The 14,433-nt window shown below is 62.5% G+C and overlaps 2 protein-coding genes across 2 annotated transcripts in view; one reads left to right on the plus strand and one right to left on the minus strand.

Moving 5' to 3' along the window:
• Nucleotides 1-8,059, minus strand: part of FOXO6 (forkhead box O6) — a 37,299-nt gene extending 29,240 nt beyond the window's left edge. The window contains exons 1-2 of the mRNA XM_069036001.1: nucleotides 8,012-8,059; nucleotides 6,900-7,888 (exon numbers count right to left, since the gene is read on the minus strand). Coding sequence (XP_068892102.1) covers nucleotides 6,900-7,328 — 429 coding nt within the window. The 5' untranslated portion in view covers nucleotides 7,329-7,888; nucleotides 8,012-8,059. The remainder of the gene's footprint in view (nucleotides 1-6,899; nucleotides 7,889-8,011) is intronic.
• LOC138121846 (basic proline-rich protein-like) lies at nucleotides 7,813-8,907 on the plus strand. The gene has a single exon (XM_069035729.1). The coding sequence runs from the start codon at nucleotides 7,813-7,815 to the stop codon at nucleotides 8,905-8,907; it is 1,095 nt and encodes a 364-aa protein (XP_068891830.1).
• The last annotated feature ends 5,526 nt before the right edge of the window (nucleotides 8,908-14,433 follow it).

Genomic DNA, 14,433 nt, shown 5'->3' on the forward strand with positions numbered 1-14,433 from the left:
TAACCGTCTCGTCTCTCGAAATGAGCCTGTCTGCAATTACAGCTTGGCATGTCTGCTCCGGAGCGTCCCCGCGCTGGCACCACGCCAGGCGCCTGCGAACAACCCTTGCCTTTCTTCTCCTCCGTGCCACTGCCTCTTTTATTTTGGGGGGTGTTGGGGGGGTGCTGGGGGGGGTGTTTTGTGTGGTTTTGAATTGGTGGGGTTTTTTGTCCCCTTCCCAAGTAAATCAAAGGCAGCTGCTCAGTGCCCCAGTCTGGGCTCCCCCCAGCCACAGCCTTCAAAAGCCCCCAGTGCCTGTGCCCCGAAGCACGGCCACGCTGTGTCCACAAGGACAGGTTGTCCCCCAAGGTCTTCGAGGACAGGGGGACAGTGTCATCAGCCCACACTCCCAGGAGGGACGTGCAGCGGTCAGTACAAGCCAGCCCGAGGTGTCTGAGGGTCCTTCCCGTGCTGCCCTGGCACATCCGATGTCCATCCTCCCACAAGGCATGGGCCGAGCGTACGTGGGGAGCCCAGCACAGCCCGAGCACACGCGAGGGAACACGCGAGGGAACACGCGAGGGAACACATGAGGGAACACGCGAGGGAACACGCGAGGGAACACGTGTCCGTGGAGACTGGGGGTGCCCGGCAGCATCGCTGCCTGCACCCCCTGGGATGTGTCCAGCCCCACAGGCAGGGCTCTGTCAGCACCGGGGGATCTGGGTAGAGCCACCCCACTGCCAGCACCTCGGGCTGTTTGGGAAACCTCCTCAGGCTGTTCGGGAAACCTCCTCGGCCCTGCAGGCCCCAGGGAGCAGGAGCTGGGCTGCATCACTGCTGCACCTCTGGCTCAGTGTGTACAAAGTGCCACCAATCCCAGTGGAAAAGCCCAAGAGCTGCCCTGCTCCAAGCCCTGCTGGGCACGGAGGGATGCACAGGGTGGCACAGGAGTCCTGGGAGGGGAAGAATGAGTCCCTTGCTGACAAAGCCGGCACCAGCCACACAAACCCCCATATCCCCCCATCCTGCTGCTTCCCCCCCACCCCACAAGACACCAGCAGTCCCAGGGGTGGACATCTCCGGCGGGGGGTTGAAACAAGATGATCTTCAAGGTCCCTTCCAGCCCAAACCAGTCTGTGGCTATGATTCTGTGACACCCCACAGCAGGCAGCAGCTCGGGATGCCCTGGGATGCTGGAGCATCCCTGCTGGGAGGGAAGGGACCAGCCTGCCTTGGGGGTCCCCGGGCTCCCCGCCCAGCGCCGGGTGCCTCCTCCTCCTCCTCCCGGCGGCGGGTGAAAGCGAGCTTTGTGCCGGGGCTTTCAGTTCCCCTGGCTGGCACCCCGCCAAGGCACCACATAATAATGAACAGATGCTGTCCAAAATGAGCCTCAGCGGCAGACAGGCGAGCCTCCGCGTGTCCTTCCGTAACCCAAAGTGCCTTTCACCTCGGCACTAATCAGGCACCTTCGCCGGGAGCCGGCGGGAAGTGTCAGGGTAATTAAAAGTCATGTGAGCCGGGAGCAGGGAGCCCACCGTGGTGGGTGCGGGGGACAGGAGGGCAGCTGCCTCCCCACAGGCAGCGTCGGGGCGCGGTGGGGTGTCAAGGCAAGGGGAGATCCAGGTCCAGCTCCAGAGCATCCCCACGGGAGACCCAAGGGCACGGTGGCTGTGAGGCTGGGGATGGACTCCAGGGACAGAGGGGGCAGCCTGGGGATGGGGGTCCAACCATGCCCAGACCCTGTTGATGCATGAGGAGGGGAGATTCATCCCCTTCCTGTGGGATCCCTGGGCGAGGACACAAGGTGAGAGATGTCCAACCCCACCCCTTAAGCCCCAAGGGCCTCCCACTGCCAGCAGCATCCCCATGAGCATCCCACTGGGATGGGAAGCCTGGCCAAGGAGCCCAGCTCACTCCCAGAACACGCCTGGCCCGACCCACAGCCTCCCTAAAAAATATTTACAAGGCTTTTTAATTACAAAATCCTTGTCCCAGCCCAGGATGCTGGTCCTCCTCCCACCCCAGCACCAGGAAACTGCGGAGGGATGCACACAGGGATCCACAGCGGGAAGGATGGTGAGAATGCTGGGCTGCAAGCACTCTTCTAGTCCACAGGATCTTAACTGTAGTTTATATTCCAGTGGTTATTAAAAATAAAGGGGGAAGCAGGGGGAGGAAGCTAAGAGCAGAGCAAGCTGTTCATTTGGAGCCTTTCCCTGGGGTTTAATAAAGCCCCACTCGCTTCTGTAGTATCATTTTTATGCTATCATAAAGCCGGACCATTTAGCAGGTTTGTGTTACTTCAGCAGTTAGCGCTGCATGAGAAGCGATTCCAGAAGAAGGGAGAGAGGGGAAAAAAAATTAGAAGATGAAAACCTCCAAAAGGAGAGAGTGAAATGAGGTGGGAAGGAGGAGAGGGGATTCCTCACAGCCACATCACCGGCAGCTCTGCAGCACATGGGGGCGGCTCAGGGGGGTGTGACTGGCTCCCCCATCCCTGGGTGAAGCTGGGGACAGGTGGGAAGACACCTGCTTCAGCTCCGTGGTGCTGAAGGCTCGGAGACCCCAGCCTCAAATCCAGGAGGACCCTGCCTGTGCTGTGGGAAAGGGCGGGGGGGGTCCCCTCACACGAGGGGATCCCGAGGGCGTTGCACCTGTGGGGACAGGAGAGCCAGGGGGGCTTATCCAGGAGCTGAGGCAGAGGGGCTCCCCGAGGTGAAGGAGCCGGCCCTGCGTGCTCCCCGGGCTGACCGGGCTCTCCTGGCCCCGCCGCTCCCAGCCCAGGGCAGCTCTCCGGGGAGCATCGGGCTCTCCCTGCCGCTGGAAAAATCTCCATATATGGACAGGATGGGATCCGTGACCGAGCCGAGCCAAACCGCCCCAAGGGCAGCCCTGACCGCCCACCCCCCCTCAGCCGGGGTCCCGGTCCGTGCCCCCGCCGAGCCCCCCGGTACCCACACTGCTGAGCCCAGCACAAACGGCAGCGAGCCCGATGTGCACCCCCAGAGCCAGGTCACCCCAGAGCCAGGTCACCCCATCCTCCCTGAAACTGCCCCTTCACTGCTGTGCCACCCCCAGTGGCAGCACCCACGCCCTGGGGGCACTCGGGCTGCCCTCTGCGAGGGGAGAGCCATCCCCATCGGTCCCAGGCGCTGGGTTGGAGCCTCTCCAGCCACACTGGGCAAGGCTCCAGGGGCACTGTCCCCATCCGAGAGGGGACGGGCGAGGGGGCACCACCGACAGAGCCACAGAGCCACAAAACCAGGAGCTGCTCCCTGGAAGGATCCTCGGGGGCTGCCCAGCAGGGCCCTCCCCCTTGGCCATAGCTCAGGGGTCACAGAGCAGCAGGGAGGGGAAACAGCCTGGTACCCCAAACCCCCAAATCCTCGAGCAGCAATGGGAACTAGGACCACACTCCCACCCAAACTCCATTTCCACACCTTTTTCTCCCTAATTCATTTCCGTTCTGCCCTGCAGGAGGACGGTGGCACTTGGCAGGGGGGTGTCTCTGCATGGCAGCCCCGAGCACACGGCAGCCCCGGCCCCCATGCCAGGCACAGCCGCCACGCTACCGACCCGGCAATAGAAAGGAGGAGGAGGTGCAGGGAGGGCCGGAAAATTAAGGTTTCAGCACTGTCAGAGCCGCATCAAACAGGCATCCACCAGCTGATGGCTTGATTGTTATATTTTGGATGTCAAACCGGAGCAAGCAGAACCCTTTAAAATGCATCAGTGCTGCTGCCTTTCTGACGGAGGGTGTTGGTTTCCCATTAACAAGAGGAAAGCGTGAGCTGGAGCAGAAAACTTCAAGCGCTTTGGAATTGATAAAATAACAACTCCCTAATTAAGCAGAACTGTCAGTCAGCGGGCGCCCGCTGCCCTGCATCGGGAAGCAGCAGCAGCAGCAGCTCCTGGTGCACCAGCCCGACACACCGGCTCAGCCCATGGGGGATGCACTTCCTGAGGATCAGCAGCCCGAGCATCCCCCGTGTGCTCTCCATCCGACCCAGACTGGTCCTGGTGCTGATGCTGGGCACGGCCGAGGTGTTTGGGTTCTGTCCCTCAGTTTACCTCACCATGAACGATGTGGCTGCCCCATCCCTGGAAGGGACCAAGGCCAGGCTGGACAGGGCTTGGAGGAACCTGAGATAGTGGAAGGTGTCCCTGCCCATGGCAGGGGTGGAATGGAATGGGCTTTAGGGTCCCTTCCAACCCAAACCATTCCATGATTCTGTGATTTTATGAAACCATGTAACGCAATGCGCAGCCTGGTGGGGAAGGAGACCCCAAAATGCAACCCCTGCCAACAGCCTTCCCCTCCAAGAGACCACCACCAGCCTGGGGCACACATTCCTGACAGGCACATCCGACACCACAGCTGGGTGTAGGTTCAGCGTCCCCACTGCCAGCTGGATGCAGGGAGTGGTCTGAAGGTCCCTCCGATGCCAGAGCAAGGCAGAGAGGGTTTGGAGAAGGCAAGAGTAGGATTTGAACTGGTCAAGGCCAGGTTGAACACGGCTCTGAGCAACCTGTTCTAGTGGAAGGGGATGGGATGAGATGAGCTTCCAAGCTCCCTTCCAACCCAAACCATCCCATGATTCTACAAAGTCCTGCCAGAGCAGCAGCACAGCCAATGCCCATGGGGACGCTGGGCCCTCGGCCAGGCCCCAGACCCCACCATCCTGCTCTGTCCAGCACCAAGAGGCTGTGAAGGAACCAATCAAAGAAGCAGCCAAGACCTTGTTCCGACCCTGCCATGCTGGGCAACGCAAAGCTGTGGCCCTGCCACGCTTCTCCCAGGCCTGGGGCCAAGGGACACAGCTTCCCCAGGGGTCCTGTAATCAGCCACCAGCAGCTCATTGCCACAAAACCGACTGGCCAGTGCTCTGGGGGCTCCCTCGGCAGCCGGGGGAGGGGACACCGAGGGGGTTTGGGGCAGGGGACATCCAGGAGGGACCAGGGGCTGTGGGGGAGGTGTTTAACTCCTGACACGCTGTGGCCTGATGAAACCACCACGCAAAGGAGGTCTCTGCCTGTTACCCTGGGCTGTTGCCAGCCCTCGCACCACCAGTCCCAGCTGGGGACTGGGCACTTGCAGCACCAGGAGAGGCTCCAGGGCATCCTGCTCTGCCCCAGGGCACCCCGCTCTGCCCAGCCTGGAGTGCAGACAGGTTGGGCAGGGCACTTCACTGGGCCTCAGCCCAGCTGGGGGCTTCAAACCCCAGGGCAAACAAGGGGGCACGGGAGGCTGCCAGGAGGGAAGCAGCCCCAGCAGAGCAGCCCAGGCAGCAGAGCCACCTGCCCACAGCCCAGGCAGAGCCTTGGCAGAGGCACTCCGAACCAGAGACGGGCCAGGAAAGGGGAGAGGATCCCATGATGGGGTGCACACAGGGGAGCCCACCTGAGCAAGCAGCCCCTGAAACGCCCCTGGTGCCCAACAGCAGCTGGACTCTGAGCCTGTCCTCCCCCTTTGCACACCACGCAACACGAAGCCTCCAGTGAGACATGTGACTGCCTGGGAATCCCTTCACTCCTCATCCCAGCCCTCCCAGCCCCCAGTTCAGAGCCCTGACACATCTCCAGACCCCATCACTGCATGTCCCCTGCTGTCCCCATGGTGTGCGAGCATTGGGAGACCCTTCTTCCCCAGCACGTGCCCAGGGCTGTGCAGGTCTCACCCCAGGTGGAGGTTTGAGAGGCCCCACACAAGCACCACTTCCTGCCACCTCCACAGCCCTGACACCCTTCCCGCACCGGGGGGACACCAGCTGCCCTCAGCTCACTCACCAGGAGTGGGTGCCCAGCCTCCACACAACACCGGCTCCCACAGCCTGGATACAGGTGCCACATAGTCCAGCCTTCCTGCCCCAAAAGAGCCCCGTTTGCACCCAAGAAGGACCCCCGAGGTGGGCTGGATCTGGTTGCCCCCAACGGAGCCAGGGCATGCGTGCCAGGGCCGCAGGCTGGTGTGGGAGCCCCCGGAGCCTGCTAACACACTAATCACACTGGAGGTGACAGGGCTTAGGGGAGGACTTAAGAGAAACTGGCTCCTTTTTACTGACACCATCTGGACAGAGCCGATCTCTTCCCCCTTTCCAGTGCAGAGCCCAGCCAGAGGGGCAGGGGCCAGGGTGACCCCAGACCAAGCACCCTCCGTGCCCTCGCTGGTGCCGGGATGGCCGGTGCCATGGATCGATCCCCAGCTCACAGCGACAGAGAGGGGAATACTGCCTGCGCCAGGGAATCCTAACGAGCCCACAGTGCCAGCCGAGCGCAGAGCCGGGGAATGCCAGCTTGGAGCCGCGGGGACCGTGTGCTGCCTGCCTGGCCCCCCGGGAGGGGGACGCAGCCTCGGAGAAGGCGGGGGCTGAGGCAGCGGGGACGCACCGGCTAAAAGCCAGTCTGGAGACAGCTGCTTGGGAACAGCCCTCCCTCCGGCGTCCTGCCGGGCCGGCCACCAACACGCGGGGACCTGGCACGGCCGGGGTCCCCACAGGAAGGGCCAGGAGAGCTGTGGCAGTGGGATTATCATTCACTGTACCCCGGTACTCGGGGCTGTCACTCACCGTACCGTAGGGCTCGCACACCAGGGAGAGCCGCCCGCGCCCCCGCTGCCTGTCTCCATCCCTCGCCCTGACCTCCCGGGGGGACGGCGGCACCGCTCCGACCCTCAGCCCGAGGCCGGCGGGTGACGCAGGACAAGCTCACCCCGTTCCAACACACAGCACCACGAGACACCAGCTCTCCCCAAAACTTGACCGAGCCCTTATCTCCCTAGCTGTGAGGTCGGCGGGGATCCCCCAAGCCTCCCTGCCAGAACCAGGCTCCGGCTGCCCCGGGAGAAACCTCCATGCTCCGGCACACCTTCGGGAGAGAGGGCAAAGTTGCGCTGGGGTTGGGGTCAGGGGGTCAGGTACCTTCCAGCCGGCGGAGCTGTTGCTGTCTCCTTTATCCTTAAAGTAGGGGACGTATCGCACCATCCAGTCGTAGATCTGGGAGAGGGTGAGGCGCTTCTCCGGCGAGCTCTCGATGGCTTTGGTGATGAGGTCGGCGTAGGAGAGGTTGCCCCAGGCGTTGCGCCGGGAGGTCTTGGCCTTGCGGAGCTGCCCCACATCCGCGCCGGGGGGCGGCGGGGGAGCGGCGGCGACTCTGCGCTCCACCGGGGCCGCCGCGTTCTCGGCTCCGTCCCCGCCGGCCGCCAGCGCCGGGGTTCCCCCCGCGCCCCCATCCTCCTCCTCCGCCGCCAAGTCGGGGTGGGGGAGAGGCCAAGTGCAGGAGCGGGGACGGCTCTGCGGCTCGAAATCCGGGTCGATCTCCACCTGATGCGCCTGGAGCTTTTCTTCCATGGTCGCCTCCCCGCTGCCACCCCAGAGCCCCCCCCGGAGTTACGGGCGGTTTCCACCCAAAAAAAAAAAACCAAACACACAACAAAAACCCCAAAATCTTGAGAGGGAGAGGAGTGCGAAGGCGGGCTCCCTGCCCGGCTGGAGGGGAGAAGGGAAGGAGGAGCCGCTCGGTGCGCGGGTCCTGGAGGGGGGAGCCCCGAGTCCGGGGGAGCCCCGGGTCCGGCGGCTCTAGGAGGCGGCTGTGCCCGGCGCCGCGCCGGGAGCGCCGAGCCGTGGGACACGCTGCATGGTCCTCGGCCGCCTCTCCAGTCCGGACCGAAGCAGGGGGATGTTTTTTGGTTCGGATTTGGTTTTGATTTGGTTTTTACCAGCCGCGGAGCTCCGGAGCGGTTCCCGGCTCGGTAGCCAGCGGGGCGGCTGCGGGAGGGCAGGGCGCGGGGGCGGCCGCATCCATCGGGCTGGTGGCGCGGTCAGGCAGCAACAGATGAACCGGAGCGAGCGGTGGCGGGCGGCATCCTCGGCCGGGGACCGGCGGGCTCCGGGGCCGGGCGGCGGGGCACCTAAGCGGGGAGAAGCGGGACGGAGATGGGGGGAGCCCTCGGCGCGGCGGGCGCAGTCTCCCGCGGGCAGCCCGGCGCTAGGTCCGGCGGCGCGGCGGAGCCATGCTGGCGGGCGGCACGCACCTGACAGCGCCGGCGAGGGCGGCGGCGGGCGGCTCCCGCCCCTACGCCCCCCCGCTCCGCTTCAGCGGCCGCGCACCTGCCCGCCGCCGCCGCCGCCGCCGCGCTGCCGCCACGGCGCGGGCGGGCCACATGCTGGGGCGGCCGCCGCTCCCTCGCTCGCTCGCTCGCTCGTTCGCTCGCTCGCTCCCTCCTTCCCTCCCTCCGCCGTGCCCGTTCCCGAATGCGGGCGCCGCCGTGACACAGGGGGAGGGCCCGGAGGGGCGGGGGGAGGGCGGGGGAGGGGAGTGCCCCCGCGCCTCGCGGGGCAGCGGCGGGGCGGGACGGAGCGGAGCGGAGCGGAGAGCCCCGGCACCGCGCCCCGGCACCGCGCTCCCCCCGCCCGGCCCGGGCCGCGACCCCCGCCCGGCCCCGCCGCGGCCCCACGTGCGCCCCGGGCGCCCCCCATTGTTGCCCCGGGCCGCCGCCGCCGCCTCATTGGCTGGAGGGGCCCGGCGGCCACGCCCCCCCCGCCCGCTGATTGGATGGGCGCCGGCGGGACGCTCCGCGGGCGGGGGGATGAATGGGGGGAGCGGCCCCGCCCCGCGGGTGACGTCACGGGTGCCGGCTGCATCCGCGCGTCACCCGGGGCAACGCGGCCGCGCGGAGGGACACGCCCCTTTACTACGGGCCGCGCCCCCGGCCCGCCTCGGCCACGCCCCCGCGGCGCGGTCGGGGAGACCCCGAGCGAGCCCCGCCCACCGCCGCTCGGCCCCGCCCCTCACGGGGACACGCCCCCTCCGCACAGCCCACGCCCCCCGCCCACGTTTGGGGGCGATCCCGACCCCGGTCCCGATCCCGATCCCAGGCCCCTCGGGGCCTGTCCGGTCCGCAGCCCGCCGGGCCCATCAGCCGGCTGACTCCCCGGTGATGTCCCCATTGGACACGCGGTGACCGTGGGGTCGGACCCACGAAGCCCACCCGGGGCAGGGTCGGATGCCCGCATCCCCCCGAGGCCCAGCAGCGCTGGAGGACATCATTGTTCCCCCCGACTCAGGCGCGCTGCGGACGCTGCCCAGCCATACACACCCCGGCACCCGCTGGGGATGAGGGTGCAAACCCCTCAGCGTGCACCCACCTGCAGCCCTCACCCAGCACCCACTGGGACACTCGCCTGATCCCTGCCCCCTGCATCCACCTCGCTGCCTGCACCCCAATATCCCCCTCCTCACGCATCCCCTGGGGACACACCCCTGGCACTGCACGCACTGGGGACAGGGGTGTCTGGAGCAGCCACACAGTCTGTCCCCCACCTTTGTCCCTTCCCCACCACCTGAGGGACCCTCCTGCCTCACCCTGCCCGCTCTGCCCGTCCCCACTGCAGACGTGTCCCTGCGCACCCGCCATGCCTGGCTGGCCCTGGGTAACACTGTCTCTGAGCTCCCTGCATCCTTCTGGGCTTTGTCACCCTTGGTGCCACCACTTGTTCCTGTAACAGCATCTTTCATGCCACAGTCACATGCAATCCTGCTCCTGCAGCCCCATTCCCGGTCCAAAGGGACGGCCTGAGGTTACCCAAGCAACTAAGGAGCTGAGGGTTGCAGCCTGGAAGTGCTCGGCCTGACAGCTCTAATAATATAATAAAGTATAATATAATCTAATAGATACAATATAATATAATAAATATAATGCAATACACAGGCGGGACTTGACAAGTGCTCTGTTTCACAACCCGCGGTGATGGCTGCAGAGGCTCCAGCTGTTCCTGGAGGCACATCCCAGCAGCTGGGGGCTTGGGGGGGTGTGTTCCCTGACCCCCTGCCCGGCAGCTGGGGACCCGCTGACCCCACATCTCCCGGTGCCGCTGGTCCGGGGAGGCTGAGCCAGGCTGGCACCAGAGCAACCTTGGGACAGACCTGACCCTAAAATCCCCTAACCCTACAGGCCCCAGAGTGGTGCCAACCCCCACATCTCCCTTTCCTCCCTCCTCCCTGGAGCATTTCTCCAGGGATCTATCCCAAATTTCCCTTGCTGTGGTTTACACCCATGACCTCCTTTCCCTGCCCAAGGGCCTGCCGTTCCCTCCTCTCTCTGCAGCCTTTTGCCCACTTGGAGCCCAGCGATGTTTTTTCCCTCAGTGTTGCCTTTCTTAGTCAAAACCCTCCCACATTTCTCACCCTCTCTCCCAGCCCTGTTTTCCCAGCCCAGCTCCCCAAGGCCGAGCCGAGCAGAGGGTCCCAGCCTGCACAGCCCTTCCCGTTCTGCTCCGTGGGTGCCTCTCCCTCCTGGTGCTGCCCCATTTCTCCCTCAGCACTTCTCCTCCTCCGCTGCTGCAGGTGCCTCCCTGCCCTCACCCTGAGCCACCTTGCCCCTTGGGGATGGCACTCAGAGCTCCCTGCCCACACTGCCAGGTCACCCTGGAGCTTTAGCAGCTCCTAATGCTGCAGAACCACTGGTCTCGCTCACCTGCTGCCTCAGTTTCCCCACCCGTACAGCAGGGCCAGCCCCTGCAGGCAGGGATGGCCGCTGGTGGGGAAGGTGACAGGTTGGACGGCTTTGTGGCTCCTCGCAACCAAAGCTGCTCCTGTCCCACGGTGCTCCCGTCCCTGGCTTGCCCAAGGCTCATCCCTGACCTCCTCACTCATCCCCACACGTGTGGAGCAGCACATTCCTGGGTGCGATGGCCCCATTCCCGGGTGTAAGGCACACACAGGTCTGGGATGCCCGGAGGAGGATGTTGAATCCTGTGCCCCCAGCAGCAGCACAGGGCTGGCTTCCAGCCCCTGTTCCCGAGCACCTGGATAATTATCACTCAACCTCCTGGCACCGGGCAGGAGCGTCTCCATCAGCCACACTGCCACTGGCCCCTTCGAGCTGCACCCCCTGCTCAGCCATCACCCCGTGGGGACAGATAGGCCAGGGGGCAGAGCTGGGGGGCACCAAGCTGCCACATCTGTCCCCCACACCCCAGGGTCCCCTTGTCCCAGCCGCCTGATCCCAGTGCCAGGTGCTCACTGAGGAAGCTGGGGGTCTGTGGGGTAAGAGCTGGAATTTCAGAGATCTTTCTGAGTCAAAGCCCTCTCACACCTCTCAGCTGCTGCTCCAGCCCTGCTTCTCCAGAGGCGGGGATGAGCATGGGCACAGAGCACCGGGGAGAAAGAGCAGGGCAGAGCTGGCAGGGCAGCAGCAGCAGCAGTGAAGGGCTGCTGGGCAGTTGAGGCTGCAGGATCTGGGTACACAAATCTCCGATGGTCACAGTCCCAGGCCTGACAGAGCCCAAATACCATTTGAACAATGCTCTCAAGGATGCACAGGGTGGGATTGTTGAGGTGTCCTGTGCAGGGCCAGGAGCTGGACTCGATGATCCTTGTGAGTTCCCTATCCATAATTCAGGATATTATGGGATTTTATGATCCTTCCCATGCCAGTGCAGCCCATGCCAGATGCAACTCCCTGCTCTGTCCTTTCCCTGGTGGCTTCCAGCAGCCTCTGGACAAAGGTGTCCAGTGGAATGCTGTGCTTCCCCCTCTCTGCCCATCTGGCCAGGAAATGGGGCTCCTCTGCCCCCCAGCTCTAGGGCACGAAACAATTTGCTCCCGATGCTGATGATGAAGCCATTCAACACTTTGGTTTATTGTGTGCAGTTTGCACTTCAGGAGAGGGAGGGAGGGAGTGACATGGATGTGCCCAAGCTCGGTAAGGTGCCCAGCACCTCCATGGGGGGAAGGATGAAGCTGAAAGGGAAAACAGGAGCTCAGAGGGGATGGAGCAGGCAGATCTAACACATCCTGCCCTGCACGTGTGAACTGCTCCTTGCCAGTGAGCGTGGCAGCGAGGGGGGCTGGACCTGCCCTGTCTCACACAGTGCTGGAGCTGTGTCCCCAGCACTGGGTGCATGGACTGGTGGCTGCTCCAATGCTCCGGTGCCTGGGGGCTGGTGGATGCTTCAGTACCTGCTGCAAAACTGGTCTGAGTGGTCTCAGGATGGTGTGAATGGGAGGACCTCCAGCTCCTCAGCATCTGCCACACACTGTTAGGGTTAGGGTTAGGGTTAGGGTTAGGGTTAGGGTTAGGGTTAGGGTTAGGGTTAGGGTTAGGTTTACGATTAGGATTAGGTTTAGCTTTAGGATTAGGTTTAGCGTTAGGATTGGGGTTAGGATTATGATTAGGGCAAGGATTAGGTTTAGGGTTACAATCAGGGTTAGGGTTAGGAGGGCAGGGGGAGCTGGAAGAGCAGGGTTTGGCAGAGCTGGGGGATCACACCCCCCCTACCTGAAGGGAGAGTGGTCAGTTGCGGGATGAGAAGAAGTAGCCACAGGTTCAGGAGGAGGTGGAGAGCTGCTTTCCCAGGCATCTCCTCTCAGACTGGATCCCCGGAGGGCAGGGCAGACTGAGCTCCTGTTCCCCCACAGCTCTGGGCAGAGCATAGGCTTGTTGTCCTCACCTGGTGCTTGTGTCCCATCCCATCCCACCCCACCCCACCCAGCCAGCAGTGTTTCCATCTGAACTATTCCCACAAGAACCCACCATGCACCCTCTACCCGTTCCCCCCACCCCAGACAGACACCTGAGGGCTGCTCTGAAGCCCCCATCCCCTTCACCATCCCAGCAGCTGCAGGGTCCAGGGCAGAGCCCCAGTGGGAAGCAGCTGAGCTGTTGCTGGGTCTCTGCAAAGGCTGGGAGTGGGGGTAGTACCAAGGCAGCCCCAGCAGCATGTGAGGCGCCTGCTCTGCTTTGGGAGGCAAAGCCACACGTGCAGCACATCCTGTGAAATGAAAATTCCCCCAAATGCTAATTCGGGCCTCGGAAATGCCACGTGTGACGCTCCCGCGTCGCCTCCTCCCCGGGATGTCGCGGCGCGAGGAGATCTCAAGCGGCGCCTATTAAAAAGTACTTTCACGGAACATAAAGTGGAAGTTAAGTGAAGGAAATGATAAATTCAAAATGAAATATTTTTACTTTCCTGAAATGAACTTCGTGTTTTGACATGATTGGAATAAACATTTTGACACTGCTGAAACAAGAAAGTCAAAGTGATTCTGCAAGGCTTCTTCCCGGGAAAATGGCAGCGAGATCGACAAGTTCCCAGGGAAAGATTTGATTCCAATAAACCCCTGTTTTCTGATGGAAAACCATCCCAGGCAGTGCTTTCCTTCAGCCCTGTGCAGAGAACAGGTTTTCAGGTGAGACCAGCACCTGACTCGCTTCCCAGAACAGTAGCAGGGAGGGAAATCTGCCTTTATCCTGCTGGGAAAGGGAGGGATGGGATGGGATGGGATGGGATGGGATGGGATGGGATGGGATGGGATGGGATGGGATGGGATGGGATGGGTTGGATGGGATGGATGCACCGCTGGGCTGGATTCTCCACTGGCCCATCAGGACTGTTGCTGAACCCTTGGTCCATGCACAAGGCACAGGTGTCCAACAGCAGCAGGGTTTGTCCCCTCTTCCTGGACATGCTTGAGGTGACACCGTGTCCAACCGTGGGCATCACAGTGGGATTGGATTTCCATACTTCTATTTGGGGAAATTTCATTAATTATTTTTTTTAGTTGAAAACCCAAATCATTGCATTATGAAGGGCTGGAGTTTTGCTAAAAAAACAGACAGATACTTTAGCAATAGTCCCATGTAGCTGATGGCTCCATTTTTCAAATGATACCAGTTGGGTGGGAAATTTCTGACCAACCTTTGGCAGAAAATTTCCAGTCAACCTTTGGTGCACACTCCAGGTATTGGATTTTGCTCCAGAACTGCATTTAGGGAAAAATCTGTTCTTTAATAATAGTAATGCCTAATGATAGCTTTCAATGCTAATTCTTGGCAGCAATTCCATGTGATTAAACATACCTTTGCTGGCTAGAAAATGGTGCATGTCGTGCAACAAGTTCATGCACCCTCTAATCTCCCCTTCTGGCACAGCCACCGTGGCCAAGCACGAGGGCAGGGAAATCTGCAGCCCAGCACTCAATTGCCTGTCTCCACACGACCAGGCTGCAGCAGCTCCTCTGGGCTCAGCGTCACCCTGACAGCTCACAGACACTTGCCACAGCCCCCGTGCCCCCAGGCAGAGCCCCCCAGCCACCAAGGGAGGACCTCCTGGGCAAGAGGCCTTAGGGGATGTGGTTGATTGCTCACACTGATGTCCCACAGGTGAGGGCATGAAACCCTTGCCAGAGGCTCAGGTCACCAGCAGGGCTGTGCCAATCCCATTGGAAGCATTTATGGTCAGCTGAGCTCCTTCAGGACCCCTCTCCACTTCCCAGGTCTGTATGGAAGAGGTGCCCCGTGTTCCTGGTGCTGCTGACCTGGAGGCAATCACCAGCATCATCCAGCTCCCCCTGTGCCTCTCGCTGGTGACCAAGGACAGACGAGGGAGGTGACTCGTGAGAGACCAGCAGTGACTGGGGGAGGTTGGTGCTGTTGGTGACCAGTGTGGGGGT

Source organism: Aphelocoma coerulescens, chromosome 23, assembly GCF_041296385.1.
Source record: "Aphelocoma coerulescens isolate FSJ_1873_10779 chromosome 23, UR_Acoe_1.0, whole genome shotgun sequence".
NCBI classification, from domain to species: Eukaryota; Metazoa; Chordata; class Aves; order Passeriformes; family Corvidae; genus Aphelocoma; species Aphelocoma coerulescens.

Bases quoted from the DNA above. Each gene is read 5' to 3' on its own strand.
- LOC138121846 (XM_069035729.1), top strand. From the start codon at position 7,813: ATGAACCGGAGCGAGCGGTGGCGGGCGGCATCCTCGGCCGGGGACCGG.